The following is a 15,729-nucleotide window of genomic DNA, read 5'->3' as shown; positions in this document are numbered from 1 at the left end:
AAGACTATGGGTTCTTGTTCTCACATTTCTTCTTCAAAATAAGCCCCACTCCTGTACTTTGTTAAATCCCTTTATGTATTTAGATGCTTCTTTTAATTACCCCCTCTCTCTCCTTTCCTCCATACTATACATAGTGAGGTCCTTATGATGAAATGTGGAGTGATACATTATTATTGTTTGAAAAAGCTACAATAATGAACATATGTATATCACTTGTGTAACAAATATGTTGAAATTTAGTCTGTTTTGAAGCTTGTGACTTTTTGTGTAAAATAATGTAAAATAGTTGATATTGTTATATTTGCTAGCAGAACTAGTAATATGTACAATGTAAAAAAAATGAATTAATGAAAAGTGTGTGTATTGGATTAAATCTGCATTAATGTCTTGCAGGTTGTGGGAATCACAGCTCCAGAGAGGCGCTGTAAGTATCACAATAAGACAAGATGACAGAGGAGCTTTTTGGGCTCTGATGATCATCTGTTGTATTATGTTTCCAAGATATGTCATCATGGATTAATTGTGTTACAGGCAGGTAAATTACCTCCTGCTGTTCATCTCAGGATGAAAGCTGATCAGAACCCTCAAACTCTTTACTTTGATATATATTTCAGAAATAGATGTCATTTGCTTGTGAACCTTCCCAAGGTGGGACCCCCACATGGTTATGGTTTTTCTGGATGTGAAGTAGAACTGTTGCATTTCAATAGTGACTCTGTTGCTGCTAAATTCTAGAACGCTATGGGGCAGTAGAGTTTTTTTTACTGCAGCAACATAACCCAACAAAACAGCAGATGCTGCGGAAATCCATGAAATATAACTTACATGGAATAAAAATATTAGCAGAAAAAAATTGAGAGAGAGAAGAAAAAAATATATTGCAGCTACGTGATTGGGGGACAGAGTGAATAAAAGATAAAAAGATGGGAGAGAAGCAGTTAGAAGAACAGACATACAGTACCTAGTGATGGAGATGACAGCTGCATTATAGAGACGTGGCAAGTCAATGACACATCATACATGTCAACCCAGATGAAGCATAAATTAACCTATGCCTTGTCTCTAGACACTGTACGAAGCTTTAGACCACCATCAGGCTTTCAGTTTGTCAAGTGACACACATTTGGCATGATGCCAACCATCCCCACACCAGAGCTAGATTATGCGAGTTCTTTTAGAGACCGCAGACCATCCTCCAAAGAGCCTGTGCTGTAGGAAAACTCAATGTGCCCTTATCAGTATGCACGTGATGGCCAAAGCCCATTCCGCATCTCATCGTTCTGCTCTAGAATCTAAGCAATAACCGTTGAGAAACAATGTATGTGTACACACAAGCACACTGCACCAAGGCTTATCACTGAAATCCATGCTAGAGAAGGACCTCATTCCCAATTCATGATTATAGCAGCAGTGCTCAGTCTTCATGCCCTTGATGTCTGATGGCAACATCTCAGTAAGTTCACCAGGCGCCTGCTGCTGATGGCAATGCAGTGGTTGATCTGCGCTTCCAAGTAATATCTCCTCCACCTCCACCACCATCACCACCAAGAGCACCACAATCGTCCTCCTGTTGCCTCCACCTCCTGAGATCCTTTCCTGTTGTCCTCCTTCTCCTCATCCAGCCCAGAGCTGCCAATGCGCCAGGATAGAGAGATATCGGTGCCGGGGATGACGCAGAAGAGCGAGCTCCCCCCAAAAAGTGTTTCAGGACGAAGATGGCGGCAACTTAGCACAGGACCAAGATGACTGTGGCTATCAGAAGGCAAAACCCAGGGTATTCCGCCCAGTTTGCGAAGGAGAAGACGCCAGGCTGAATCCTCACAGCCACCAGTGTGACCTGCTGAAATCATTCTCCGGCTTGGCAGCTCGAGGAAGGGGGGAAAGGCTGATGAGAGCGCTTTTGTGGGGAAGGAGAGACAGCAGCACGGTCAGGAGGAAGAGAAGAGACATGCAGTCAGTGGGAAGTAGGATTTTCTCAGGAGTTCCATGGATAATCGCGATCTGACAATGCCTGGCTTTATCTCTTTATTTCCTCTAATTGGATGGATATAGCTGATCAGCAGCGGCAGCAGCAGCAGCAGCACTGCGAGAAGTCAGATCCTGCCCTAGGCAAACGCTGTATAAGAGGGCTGGTGGTGGGGGGTGGTGGGGGAGCGCAAAGAAAGCTAAGGAAGAGCAGAAAAAAATAGCAAATCAATCCTCAAGTCAATGAATATTGTGGAAACACTGGAAAAGGAGCCCTCACGGTGGAGTCGGCCAGAGCAGTGCGTTCTCAAAATATGACCAGGGGTGCTTGGATGTGTCGGCAGTATGATGACAGCTTAAAAATCTGGTTTGCACCCCGGGAGAACGAAAAACCTTTTACTGATTCAGAGAGGGCTCAGAAATGGCGACTGTCTTTAGCATCTCTCTTGTTTTTCACAGTTCTGCTCTCTGATCATTTGTGGTTCTGCGCTGAGGCGAAATTGACAAGGACCAGAGACAAAGAGCAGGACACCTTATTGTCACCTAGCATGGCTGATCAATCTCCATCAATGGAAGGACATTCCCTTTCACCTACCCTTCAATCATCTCAAAAGAGCCTCAGCAAAGGCAAAAAAGCTATTTTTCTAGGAAATTCTACCAAACCTTTGTGGAGGCTAGAAACGTGGTTCCCACAGCACAGCAGTCCATCTGGTCACTGTTTTAGTGTTGATGATGCTGAATCTGTCTGTAGGAACTTGAGTGATGGGGTGAAGGATCAGCCTACTCACTTCAACTTGAGAGATTTTTACCTTTCCTTTTGTAATTCCTATACACTTTCAGATTTGTTTTCTGGGTTCCAAAATCCGGACACTTACAACTGTACTAGGGACGTGGTGGAAAATGGGGATATAGCAGGGTGCAGAAAGTGTGTCCAAGAGTACCAGACATATGATCGACATGCTCAGGAGAAATATGAAGAGTTTGAGGTTTTGCTGCAGAAATATTTACAGTCGGATGAGTATTCTGTAAGATCCTGTTCTGAAGACTGCAAGGTAGGAAAACGGATTAATATATTTTAATGCTTTGCTGGGGAATTTCTATTCTCCCCCTTTTTGGTTGCAAAATGATTTGCTGTTGGTGACATAGATGGGCTGACAATTGATGATAATCAGCCTAGAAAGTAATTCATTATTATGTATGAGCTACACATAGCCATGTTCTTTAGGAATGATCTGGACTCTGGACAACCGTTGAGTGCTGCCTTGAATGTATTGTGGCTTAAGAAGGCTTCATCATGGCCTGAAAACTAGTGATGGGAATCTGGTGATGGTTTTAAGCCTTTAGAAATATGTTGATGTTGTCTTATTAATCAGATAATACTGTATTGTGATATTATTGAATTGAGTGAATTTGCTTTCCGGATAGAATTAGGATGTCCTCAGGTGGTGTGTTGCTCCATGGCATGTAGGACTTTTATAAGAGAAAGTGTCAAAGGCAAAGGGGAAAGGGGGCATTGACAGTTAACCATGTGACTTTTAAAGGGTTAATGTAGACATTGCTATGGTAAGATTACATCCCAATATGTGTTGCTTATTCAGCCATAGCACGAATGTCAATAAAAATGCAAAGCAGAGAAGGCACCACAGTCACTTAATTGAAACCTATTACAGGTGACAGTAAGGTACACAGGAACTGAGAACTCAGCAATCTGTGGCTTCATGGTGAATACAAATGGGATATTGCAGTCGGTGTGCCATGAGTGCTCATCTGTGCTATATCTTTACCATATCAATGACCTTCGATCTTTCATTATTAAACACAGGGAAGCCCTTGCTTGTGTGGTGTTCACACTGATCCTCTTTCTGTGGAACACATATTATTGCATGTAGCTCAAGGACTCTCAGGATTTACAGCTCTGTGGACTTACTGTAAACAGACACTGCAAGAAATGGACAACGATAGGATTTTAAAAATCCTGGTCAGTGGGAACATTCACAATCTGATCATATTATAAATAGTTGCTGTCACCTATGAAGCTTCTACCTGATGCTGGAGTATTGATTTACACCAGAAAGTCATGGTGAACCAAGGAGCTGAGGCCCTGTGGATTAGGTTATCTCACTTCCACTTGCTTTACATACCCATTCTTTTTTTTAGTGGTGCTTGATGACATGTATTATGTTTTGTGGTGAGATGCAATGTAACAGATGTGGAGCTGTGGACATTTCTCACATGGCACAGACCTTGATGTATAGCAGAGCAGAGGCTTGATACAGGAAATAATGGAGATTGTTTTTTTTCTGGCATGATGCATCTTCAGGAGGTTTCCCAAAGTTAGTCCTCCTAGTGACAAAGGGTTGTGATATATACTATATAGCTTGTAGACATATTTTGATATGTGTGTCCACCCATGACCAAACACAAGTGTGTTCTTGTATATTGTGATTAGACACTGTAAATATTTTGCAGAAATATATTTTTTATCATTTGAAACACAGCTGAATGGTGCATGGCTCATGTGAATATGTATTTGTTGTGTTAAGGCCTGCTTAGTCAATGTGTAATGAAACACAGGTGAAATAATGGGCATTTATCAACCTTTTAAACACAACTCTGCAGGTTTTCATTCACCAGCGTAATATTTTTTATTTGTGACTCATTGTCATTTCAATTTTCCTTACGGTTCCTACATAATTCTTCCGTAGATACCATTAATTGTGTGACATATTTTCCATCAGGTTAACTTCTATGATATTAAGGATGCTTTAGATGTGTATTTGGATTTCTGGTGCACATCTGATTGAACATATGTATTGGAGAGTACATTTCTTCAGTATGATTATTGGCTAGTTGTGTTAAATAATACTACTTCTAAGTATAAATCACTGTGTGCTCGCTGTCCATGGTGCTGAAGGCTTTTATAAGCATCATGTACAGGAAAAAATATATACATATGCAGGGGACAAGGGAGTAGTGTTTATGTGTTTACATGACTGTATTCAGTATCCTGATAAAATGTTTTTCATGACAATTATTAGAAAGTGCTCTGTATAAAATCACTAACACCTTCTGAATGAGGCTTCCAAGCAGCTATCTAAAGTAAGTTCAGTGATACAAGAATTACAGTGTAGAAGTGGTGCTTGGTGCAATTTTAATGCAGGGTGTTGGAAGAGTTACTTGGATTTAATGTGCATTTCTCTGACCTTGAAAAGTTATTTGAAACCCAGAAATTATAGTATCACACCCATGCATATTTATCTATTTCTACACTGGTTTGTACATGGGGCATCTACGTATTATGTAGGTTATTTCGTAAACAGTCTACATAGAGGTATAAGCATATTTTACTGCAGAAGGCATTCTATAATGAGCATGTAAGGAAATCACATATAATCACTTCTAATTGGGAAGTGCCATCACCTGTAAAGATCTAATTGAGATCTAATTGCATTTCCTATATTTCGTATACGTGCATTTCTAAAATAATTTAAATTAAGATATTTTTGGTAAAGTAGGATGGATAATCAAGTACAGGGAAATGTATGTGCAGTGAAACTCTGACATAACTGTAAATAGCTTCCGAGTTTCCTTTGCTGATGTTCAGATTACAACATTTTAGTAATTACTATTATTCGATACCTTATATTATTTAATACCTCTTGTAAACACTTGAATTCCTGTGCAGCCAAGAATATATAGCCCATATACTCCTATTGATATCATGTTTACATTTCTAGTAGCTGTCATTGGCTAATAAATATGTAGGTTTAATGCGTCCACATATAAGCATTGAAGCCAAATCATGGTGTTTCATATAGTTTAGTTTAAATATGAATTTTATTGGGCCAATTTAAAGACTTCCTGCTGGAGGCACTGACGCAGCCGTGCATAATGTATACATCTGGGGGATACGTTTTATAAAGTCTATCCATGTTATTATCCATATTATATAGCGCTAACCAACCCCCTACAAGATTATAAACTAATTTTAATAAGAAGAAAGAATTCTGTTGTTTGTAAAGTGGTGTTATCACCATAGCCACCGATATATGGCCTATTTGACCAATGAGCCTAATAATATACTGGTGTAAAATTTTGTGGGATTAAAACACACCAAGTGAATGGCGTCTAGATGTATTTTCTTCCTCTAATGCCTACTTTTTAATGTTATCGCGATGCAACAATATGTTTTCGTTACATAAATAATCTCATGTTTGGTGTATCACTTTAAATGTGGTCATTATGGTTTAGAGCTCATCATACTTTACATTTACTCTTGAGCTCAAGATTATTAGATGTAAACCTGCAACTTCCCAATGATATGAGAAACGACATCATGTCATTTTAAGTCAAATAAGAACTTTTTCACGTAAAAAAACCCCCCTTGAATTTCCGTTAAAGAATAACTTGGCGGCTTCTTTGTCTAACGCACTTTGTCTAACACTCAGTAATTAGAAATGAATGCGAAAAATATATGCTTAAGTACTTCTACGCAGTGAAATAAGAACTAGGAAGCTAAAAAAAACATATTCTTTATAATTCTTTATAATTCATATGCTGATTATTTAATAAGGATTATATAATTTGATTGATTCATGCATACACTGATTCATTTTATTTCTTGTTAATATAAAACTATATCATTATAAAAAGACACTGTAAAAGCTTGATATTAAAGAGCTGAGACTAATGTAATATATTTCTGAAAACAAATTATAACCGTTAATTAAATTACATTTTGATAATGTACAACAATACTGTACTATAATAAATGAGTCTTAAAAATGAAATCACAAACACCAATATTTAAAAATGCTTTATTGGAAATTGTCTTTATTAGGTCTGAACTATCATGGGATATATTAATTTATTCCTGCAAGCATCCAGTTAGGCAATTGGATAATAGTTATTCAAAATGAAGCTAGAATGTTGCATTGTTTCTCTAACATAATTAGAAGGAAGGCATTGCTATTTATATGATGGTGATATTATGTTAATATTACATACACTTTTAAATTCAAAATTTCTTTAGTATCTATTATATATATATATATATATATATATATATATATATACAGTATATCTTGACTGTGAAAGCTGTTCACATACTTCTGTTCACATACTGTGCAAATGGATACAAAAGAAAGCCAGGTCTGTGAAGACTTAACCCTTTTGGTGGTAGGTTGTGCTTTTTTGCTACCAGCACACCTTGAAGACTTTAGTGGGTCTGCTCTTCTGGGGTAGGTAAAGGGGACCCTAGAAGACCCCCGGCTCCTTGGGCTTCGGCCTGGGAAGGAAGGAACGGGTACAATATTTCTCCATGGGGAGTGCGGCCCCAGAAAAGGAAGACTTAGGACCTGGACCTTAAGACTTTTATCCACAGGTTTTTATATGACGGATGGAGAAGCATGAGTACCTCAGGCTTCAAGGGGGAAAAATGGATACAGAAGAAAGCAAAATTGAAACCAAAATATGAAACAGATCAATACAGCGAAGACTGTTAAATTATTTTAGGTGTAATCAGTTACTTTAATGTGAGATTAAAAGAAAAGCTTTATTTATATGGTAAATTGCAATTTACTCTAATAATGGTATAATAGAATTATCTGAGCATTTATTTCTTGTCAATTGTATTAAGCTAATTCCCTGTTTCCTCCTTTCTATCACATATAGTTTCTTAGTGGGCCTATAGAATTTCTGTGCAAACTCTGTGTTGTGCAGTCATATACCTTATGATCAATGTGATACAAGTGCAACTCAACACGCTACAAAGCTAAAAATGTTGTATTTGTTACTTGTTTGTTCATTCATTAGGAAGCTCATAAATACATAGGTATCCAAGCAAAGCTCAGTTTGTACATTCTCGGTAAGATTTAGCAAAAGGTGAGGTCATTTTTTCTTATATATATGTGTGTGTTATATATAGAAACGTGCCAAGGTTGATTATTTTTATTGCATAATGAAATCAGTGAATGGGACATCATTTGTATATCTAGATGCTATAACTCATGTTACTATATTTTCACAATCCAAATGGCAGGTCTCTGATTACAGACTTCTGTTCTATAGGGTAAGACCTTCACCCGTTCTGGTATTCCGTTATCGTCTGATTTTTTTTATTATGAAGAGATTTTTTACGATGCTTCTTTCTAATATAGACAATGCCTCCCATTGCCTTCCTTTTTTCCACCCCTAGCTACCTGTGCTACTTTACACTGTTTCTTGGATATGGGTAAAAGCTAACCTATCTTTACCATTTACCTATGTAAATCCCCCACCTTAGTATCGAGGGAAGTGACCCAGTTCAGGTATATCATATTGTTATAGCATTCTAATATGTTTTAAACAGACATAGTTTAGATCCCTTCGCCAAGCTTGTTTGAAGCTTGTAACCCTGTTTTCCTAAGGAACGCTGTTGAACATTGTAAGAAACCGTGGTTTCGTTTTTGCCCATGGTGATGTCACACGTGATCTCTGCAGCAAATGTAATTTCATCAACCGATCACAGAAGCACTTAAAGTCTCCTCAACTCTGCTTTAAATTACCCAATGTAGCCAGCGTAGACATTTATTACATTCAGTTTGATCTGTTGTACATAGTGAAAGCGGTGATATGTTAATAGAGATTAATAGGTGTTCCAATTAAACTGAATATAAGGTGCAGTCTGGGAGTCACAGAAGAACATGTTACTGCAGGGCATTTTAGAAGATGCACAAAGTAAACATTGATCAGAGAATGACGCTTAATGGTGTCTCGATATTTAGACATGCCCTAAAGTGGGTTACTTGTATAGACACATTTTATGTATTTGTTTTTATATATTTATGTTAAGCAGTGCCCTAGGTTGGTTCCAGGGCAGCCCTCCTGTCATGCAAAATGCCTATGTTTAAGGGTAAACAAGGCATTTTGCGTGAATTAGAGGAAATGTAACTTTTCTTAGGCCTCATCCTGCTATATATATATATATATATATATATATATATATATATATATATATATATATATGTGTTATCTAGAAACCTGACCAAACCCCTTATAAAATCAGTTGAGCACAAAGAGCATCCAAGTGAATGGATGCCAGATGACCTGTCCTGGGTGTCATAAAGTCTTACAGGGACCAGATACTGGGGTCACACAGGGGACACAGCACCAAGCATCTTCAGAGTTATGATGTGAGAAATATGGTTAAGTTTCCATAATAGAATCATAACATGAAGATGTTCTGTGCGCTGGCCGTGTGCTCTCCAGAACAATCGGAAACATGGCAGGGGGGGTTAGACAGCGCCTGAGAAATAACAATGGGCCGAACTAGCCATCAGGTAGATAGGCGGTGTTTGGTTTCGTTTTATGTTTTGTGTTTATTCCTTGCTAATTTTAATGCTGTTGTATACGTTCTTTTTGTAAATTCTCTTCCTAATTTTATTTTTACTCAGATTAAATATAAATTATTCAATTCTGTCTTCATGCTCTAATTTTGAATCTTAGTGTTATTCCAGTTTGGACATTTTACCCTTTTTAAGTAAATTAGGGGTTTTTTTGTATGTGGGCTATCACAGTGGGTTACTCTCATGTATTTTAAGACCATAAATAAAACTTGTGGTGAGAGCAGATACAGTTTTGGGGTCATGGGGTGAACAGGTTTGGGGTTAAGGTGTAGTTTCTGTTTGCCCTGCGAGCAGAGTAACGAGCAAGCCTGCGGACTGGGTTTTCTGTTAACTCTTTCATGCCCACACATCCCTACTGTTACGATGAGAGCTGGCAGTTAGTGGCTACCTATGGTATCAGTGACACCCCCACTTATCTCCGAAGCCACTGTCCATTCTATAGGGCACCAATATATTACAGCTACCAGAATATGCTACTTTCGTTGGAGCGGTCAGTGCATATTGGATTGACCTTAGCAAGTCCAAAGTGCCAAATGGGACCCTTAGATTGCTTTAGATGGCACCAAATTCAGTTTGAGGTATTTCAAGTTGTTTATATGGTATTGCTTTTTTGTTTCAACATATACGGTAAATTGCATGTAATATTAATAGAACAGATAAAAAGGCAGAGGACCAATAACTATTTCCAAAGACTAAAACGCCAGGACAATACATCCAGTACTTGTATTGCTTGATTGTAATATTTTAAAAAAAGCTAGATGATTTGATCCACATGTGCAAAGTGATAAAAAAAAACCTACTTGCCCTGACCTAGATGATTTTCATATCAATTTACTGAAATCCATATTTCGCCAAACTAAAAAAAACATAGACATACATACGTGAGCACCAGAATATTTGCAGTGTACTATATTTTTTCCAGGTGCAGTAAAACAGTAGTGTGAAAGACCTTTTTAATGTGGGCAAAACAATTTGGAAAATTCTAATTTTAAATGGTAATGCTAAAGCAAAGCGATAAGATTTGAAATGCCAGTCCAGTGCCATATTATTCATAGCACAAACTGCAATAAAAAGCATTTAATAGAGTTTTTTCAGCAGTTGTATGATATTCTGTTTTCCACTGCATGTTCTGTTATGTCATTTTTACTTTTCAATTTTCCAACATTTTTCCCCTTTAGAACAATATGTTACTCACTGCTGTTATCATTAAGGATTTGTAGTTAGGATTTGTGGAAGGTCATTACTCATAATGTATTTCGGCACACACAGTTTGTAATAATCAGTATAAATCACAAGGGCAATGGTGCTTATGAATGAATATCAGAATGCAAGGACTAGATAGAACTCACAATTCATAGCACAATGAATGTGATAGTTAACTATATGTTACATTGTAGTGAAAATAACTGCTTGGTAAAAAATGATTAGCCTATGCAGTTCTATATGCTATTCATATTATTTTAAGAGAGATGCTTGTGCTATGCATTTCAAAACCTGTTCTTCCATAACAATGTATAAAATCTTTCAGATGATGATTATGTGTACCATATATCATCTATATAGCTATATGCACATCACAGGGTTCTTTGATATAATGGAGAGGGTTGTGGGTGAGAACACATGCATATGCAGCCCACTTGGCAGCCATGTTTATATTTTTAACCTATATACTGAATTAATGCCAGCATAGACGTAATAGGGGTTAAGATTTTAAATATCTTTTCTCCTATGCACAATATATAGGTGAAAAAAATACCCCATACAAAGTAAAAGGTGCGCTTTAATTGATTTTTGGAGCATTTGCAAGCAGCTTGCTGCAATGTATTAATTTAAAGTACAAGAGGGCTTTGAGTAGTTATTAAGATTCCCTTGTCAGGGCTTCATTGCAGAATAATGTCCGTGTTCACTGGGAAACTATCTTGTACTTAATATTGATTCATTGTAGCAAGTTGTACCATACAACACTATGCATTTGGTTGGTTCTGATGATACTTTTGTAGCATTGCTGGCAAACATCCCAGAAATCAATCAAGGAGGAAAATTAGACAAAAAAAAAAGATACTAATCTTTTTCATTTTCCCCCAAAAACTTAATCCAAAGCACTGCATATACGGCATTTATCTGTATTGCAATGCAATGCTGGTATGTATTCAAGTTGTCTGTGTTAAGGTGTCTTTAGACTCATCTGCACTCGTGTGCTGTATAGGTTTTTTAAAAAAATCTTTTTACTGTGTATTAAATTACTGGTAGTTTAGATCTGCCTTCAAATTTCTAGACTTACTCTTGGTCTGTCTGGTAACTTTGAGTAAAAAGTATCTAAAATTCTAAAATATAGCACATTATATCACTTAAGTGAAGTTAGTTCAGCTGATCTCTATATATCCTTTTTTAATATTAATAATATTAGAGGTGGTTAACTTTGAGTTTAGAGAGGTCATTGAACCGCTATGTTTTTTCATCTCCATTATAGTCAATTAATGTTTAGATGGCTTATTGAATCATGCCCTTTGTTTCTAATTTTGTTTCACTGTGAGAAACTTGCTGTAAAGCTGGCTTTGACACAGCAGGAAGGAAGGGAATGACTAAACTTCCGTTACACTACTGTCAGTATGGAGTCAGCAATGCATTTGTCGCCAGGTAGACGTCTTCCTTCAAGTGGCTCAATGCACTGATTTTAACCCCTGATGTACCAGGTAGATCGCTTTACAAAATACCTAGTAGGTTGCAAACAGGTTAATGTGAAATGCTCATTTTGTATATATGTGTGCATGTTGAATAATATATATATATATATATATATATATATATATATATACCGTATTTGTTTGATTATAACACAAGGTTTTTTTCAGAGCAATTGTCTTATATTTGAGGTCGCTTATAATCAGACCTCAAATAGAGGTTTGACTATAAGACTAAGATCAAGATTCCTGCAGAGCTGCAGGGGACCTGGATCCCCCTCTCTGGTAACCTCTGCTGCCGGCACTTCTTCTGGGGCTTCTATGACGGAGCGTTGGCGTGACATGACCTTCCGGTCCTCCATCATAGAAGCCCCAGCGGACGTGACGACAGCAGCAGAGGTTGTCTACGCGCATTGCGCAGACGTTCACCGGCTGCCAAAGAGGGGTATCCCCCGCAGAGCTGCAGGGGACCTGGATCCTCCTCTCTGGCAGCCGGTGAACATCTGCGGGATGCACGCAGACAACCTCCGCTGCTGTCGGCACTTGACCTTCTGGTGCTCAGTCATAGAAGCCCTGGTGGAACCAACAGGCAGCAGAGGTTGTCTTCACCCATCACGCAGACATCCACCGGCTGCCCCCACTAGACACCATGGAGTCTGAAGCACGGGGGACAAGTCTATGGATGTATCGGTAAGTTGGGGGGGTATAAGGCATTTCTGGAGGCAGAGTGGCATATAGGGGGTTAAAAAGCATATCAGGAAGGCAGAGTGGCATATAGGGGATATAAGGCATATCTGGGGCAGAGTGGCATATAGGGGGATGTAAGGCATTTCTGGGGCAGAGTGGCATATAGTGGGATGTAAGGCATTTCTGGGGGGCAAAGTGACATATAAGGGGGTATAAGGCATATCTGGGGCAGAGTGGCATGTAGGGGGTATAAGACATTTTTGAGGAGGCAGAGTGGCATATAGGGGGTAAAAGGCATTTCTGGGGAGCAGAGTGGCATATAGGGGGGTATAAGGCATATCAGGGAGGCAGAGTGGCACATAGCAGGGTATATGGCATTCCTGGGGGGCAGAGTGGCATATAGCAGGGTATAAGGTATTCCTGGGGGGCAAAGTGGCAAGCATGAGGGGGGCAGGTTGGCAAATAAAAGAAAATAAAAAAAAAAATCTTAATCATAGTTTTTATTAAATATGAAAAAATAGTTTACATTAATATTTACTCATATTTTTTTTCTTATAGGGTAGTCTTATATTAAGGCTTTTTCTTTTTTTCCTATATATATATTATAAGACGACCTCCCAATATTCAAATTTGGGAGGTCCGCTTGTACATAACTGGGGGGCAGGTTGGCAAATAAAAGGAAATAAAAAGAAAAAAATCATTTTTCTCAATCATAGTTTTTATTAAATATGAAAAAATCGTTTACATTAATTAATATTTACTTTGCTTTTTCTTTCTTTTCTAAATTAATATTTAATTGTTGGGGGGTCTTCTTATAATCAGGGTTGTTATATATATATATATATGTGTGTGTGTATGTATGTGTGTGTGTGTCATATCCATAATGTCCACAGATGATCTATTCTGTCGTAAAATGAATTGAGGACATTATTAGTCCTGTAAAATATTACACATTCGCATAAAGAAACCTTTATCAGAGCCTCAGTACTCATATCCTTCCTGATAAAAACCCCATTCATACGGCACATATGTCTCTATTTACTAAGAGCTGTATTACTATTTGTAAAACATGTTCTGGCACTAAGCCACAGCATGTGACAGAAGTTCTCCTCCACCACTTAGGTGCTTAATCCCCAAACAATCCCAAACAATTGTTGTTTCGAGCTTTGAACAAATATTTGTTTATTGTTTTTACAATGATTGTACGCCTAGATATTAATATACCAATGTTTAACTAATATTTTATCTCAAGTCGATAGTTACGAGGAAACAAATCTCAGGGTAAATAAAAGATGTCACAGTACATTCGTTGTGCAGGATTTTCCTTTGTGTAGGGATTGCATTTTACTTTTTATCAGTCAATATATGTAGCGATAAGTTGATACGTTTTAAATAGCAAACCACAAACACCTCTCTTTACAAATGTGTTAAAATAAATCATATTTGGCTCTGGCTGTTTCTATTCTTTGAATTAAAAGTATTTTAGTTCCCATGTAGCACCCATATACTAGTAGATAACCATCTGGACTGTAAAGAAGAAGCACAAAGCAATAGGTGCAGACTGAGCCAGCCTTAAATTAGGGCAAATCGGGCAAGACCTTATGATCAGGTGGGCTCTGAACTCCCACCTTTGCACCTTTGGAAGTTGTCAGCCATTTCTTGAGCGTTTTTAATGCAGTTGTTAGTTACAGATCTGTACAGATCTCTGGTCAGACCTCACCTAGAGTATTGTGTACGGTTCTGGAGATCTCATCTCCAGAAGGATACTGACATATTGGAGGACTATTGAAATCGTCAAGAGTTTGCAAGATATATAATTGAATAGCATAGATCAATTTAACAAAAGGTCAAATGAGCAAAAATACATAACATAAGTTAAAAAGAATAAATAGAATGTATCATATTGTGTTAAGCATCTTGGCTTGCATGTGCCCTATAGATTATACACTTGCCATATTCGCAATACACGGTTTATAAGCACACTGAAGCTGGTATGGGCCACGGGATGACCTTAGCTGTCCATGAGTGTGTTGCTGGTTTAGGCTGCATAATAGATCAGTCAAAAGATGAAAGGAGATCAGTGAAAAAAGGAGGAGAGAGGAATGTCACAGATGCTAGGCTTATTTGCATGTCCACAGCCAGAATCTGGTGTCTTGACAGAGTATTATGATTAAAAAGCTGAAATTGGATTGGGAATCCTGAGTGAGACGTGACAGGCAAACAATTACTTTTGGAAAACAAATCTAATTGCTATAGATTTCTGTGTAACAGATAAATGAGTGTTTTCAAGCAATGCTTTGTACATTTCTCAAAACCTTGGCTAATATTATAAATATGATCTGGAAGTGCCTTAGGAAACAGATTTCTGAACTTCAAGAGTGAGTCAGGTCTATCTCATTATTATATATGATGCATTTCAGAATACTTTTCTTATTATTCAGGGCTGGATTTGTACTCAGTTTGTTGTTTTCTTAAAACTCCCATCATCCTTTGCCAGCACAGTTGACGGCTAAGCATTAAATAAATTACTAATGTTCCAGTAATGCAGTGTTTATTAATCATAGTGTTGCATATACAATAAACAACCAATTTAAATTACTTGGTTTCTAACACAAATCAACAAACGCACGTTACCGCTTGTTAAATGGAGACAAGTAGTTAAGCGGAAGCAATTTACTTACTGCTATCTGCAATGCAGTCATCTCAAGACATTGTGGAAAATATTTGTGTATTCACCTTTATAATAATTTTACATACTTTATACAAAAGAAGAAATGCACAGCATATACAGTATCGATCTCTAACATGCTATGTAATGAAAGCAATGCAGAATAAGACTAAAGCATGTTTATCCTCGTATTGATTTTGACTACATCATTAAACACACCATTTTACGGATCTAAAGGAAGCCCAAGAGGTTTTTTTTTCTTCTTTCCTATATCTGTAAACTTGACCTGTAGCTATTCTTTAAATGAAAGGAATCCACAGCATTTTATGGTGCTGTAATATTA

The 15,729-nt window shown here is 37.6% G+C and overlaps 1 protein-coding gene across 1 annotated transcript in view; it reads left to right on the top strand.

Annotated features, from left to right (window-relative positions):
* Nucleotides 1–2,279: 2,279 nt before the first annotated feature.
* Nucleotides 2,280–15,729, top strand: part of NALF1 (NALCN channel auxiliary factor 1) — a 230,046-nt gene continuing 216,596 nt past the window's right edge. The window contains exon 1 of the mRNA XM_089485878.1: nt 2,280–3,017. Coding sequence (XP_089342004.1) covers nt 2,280–3,017 — 738 coding nt within the window. The remainder of the gene's footprint in view (nt 3,018–15,729) is intronic.

The sequence above is a fragment of the Sceloporus occidentalis genome, unplaced genomic scaffold (assembly GCF_023333645.1).
Source record: "Sceloporus occidentalis isolate IW3139 unplaced genomic scaffold, rSceOcc1.0.p SCAF_27, whole genome shotgun sequence".
Lineage (NCBI taxonomy): Eukaryota > Metazoa > Chordata > Lepidosauria > Squamata > Phrynosomatidae > Sceloporus > Sceloporus occidentalis.
Note: the sequence above shows the minus strand (reverse complement) of the source record. Positions and strands in the feature narration are given on the sequence as shown.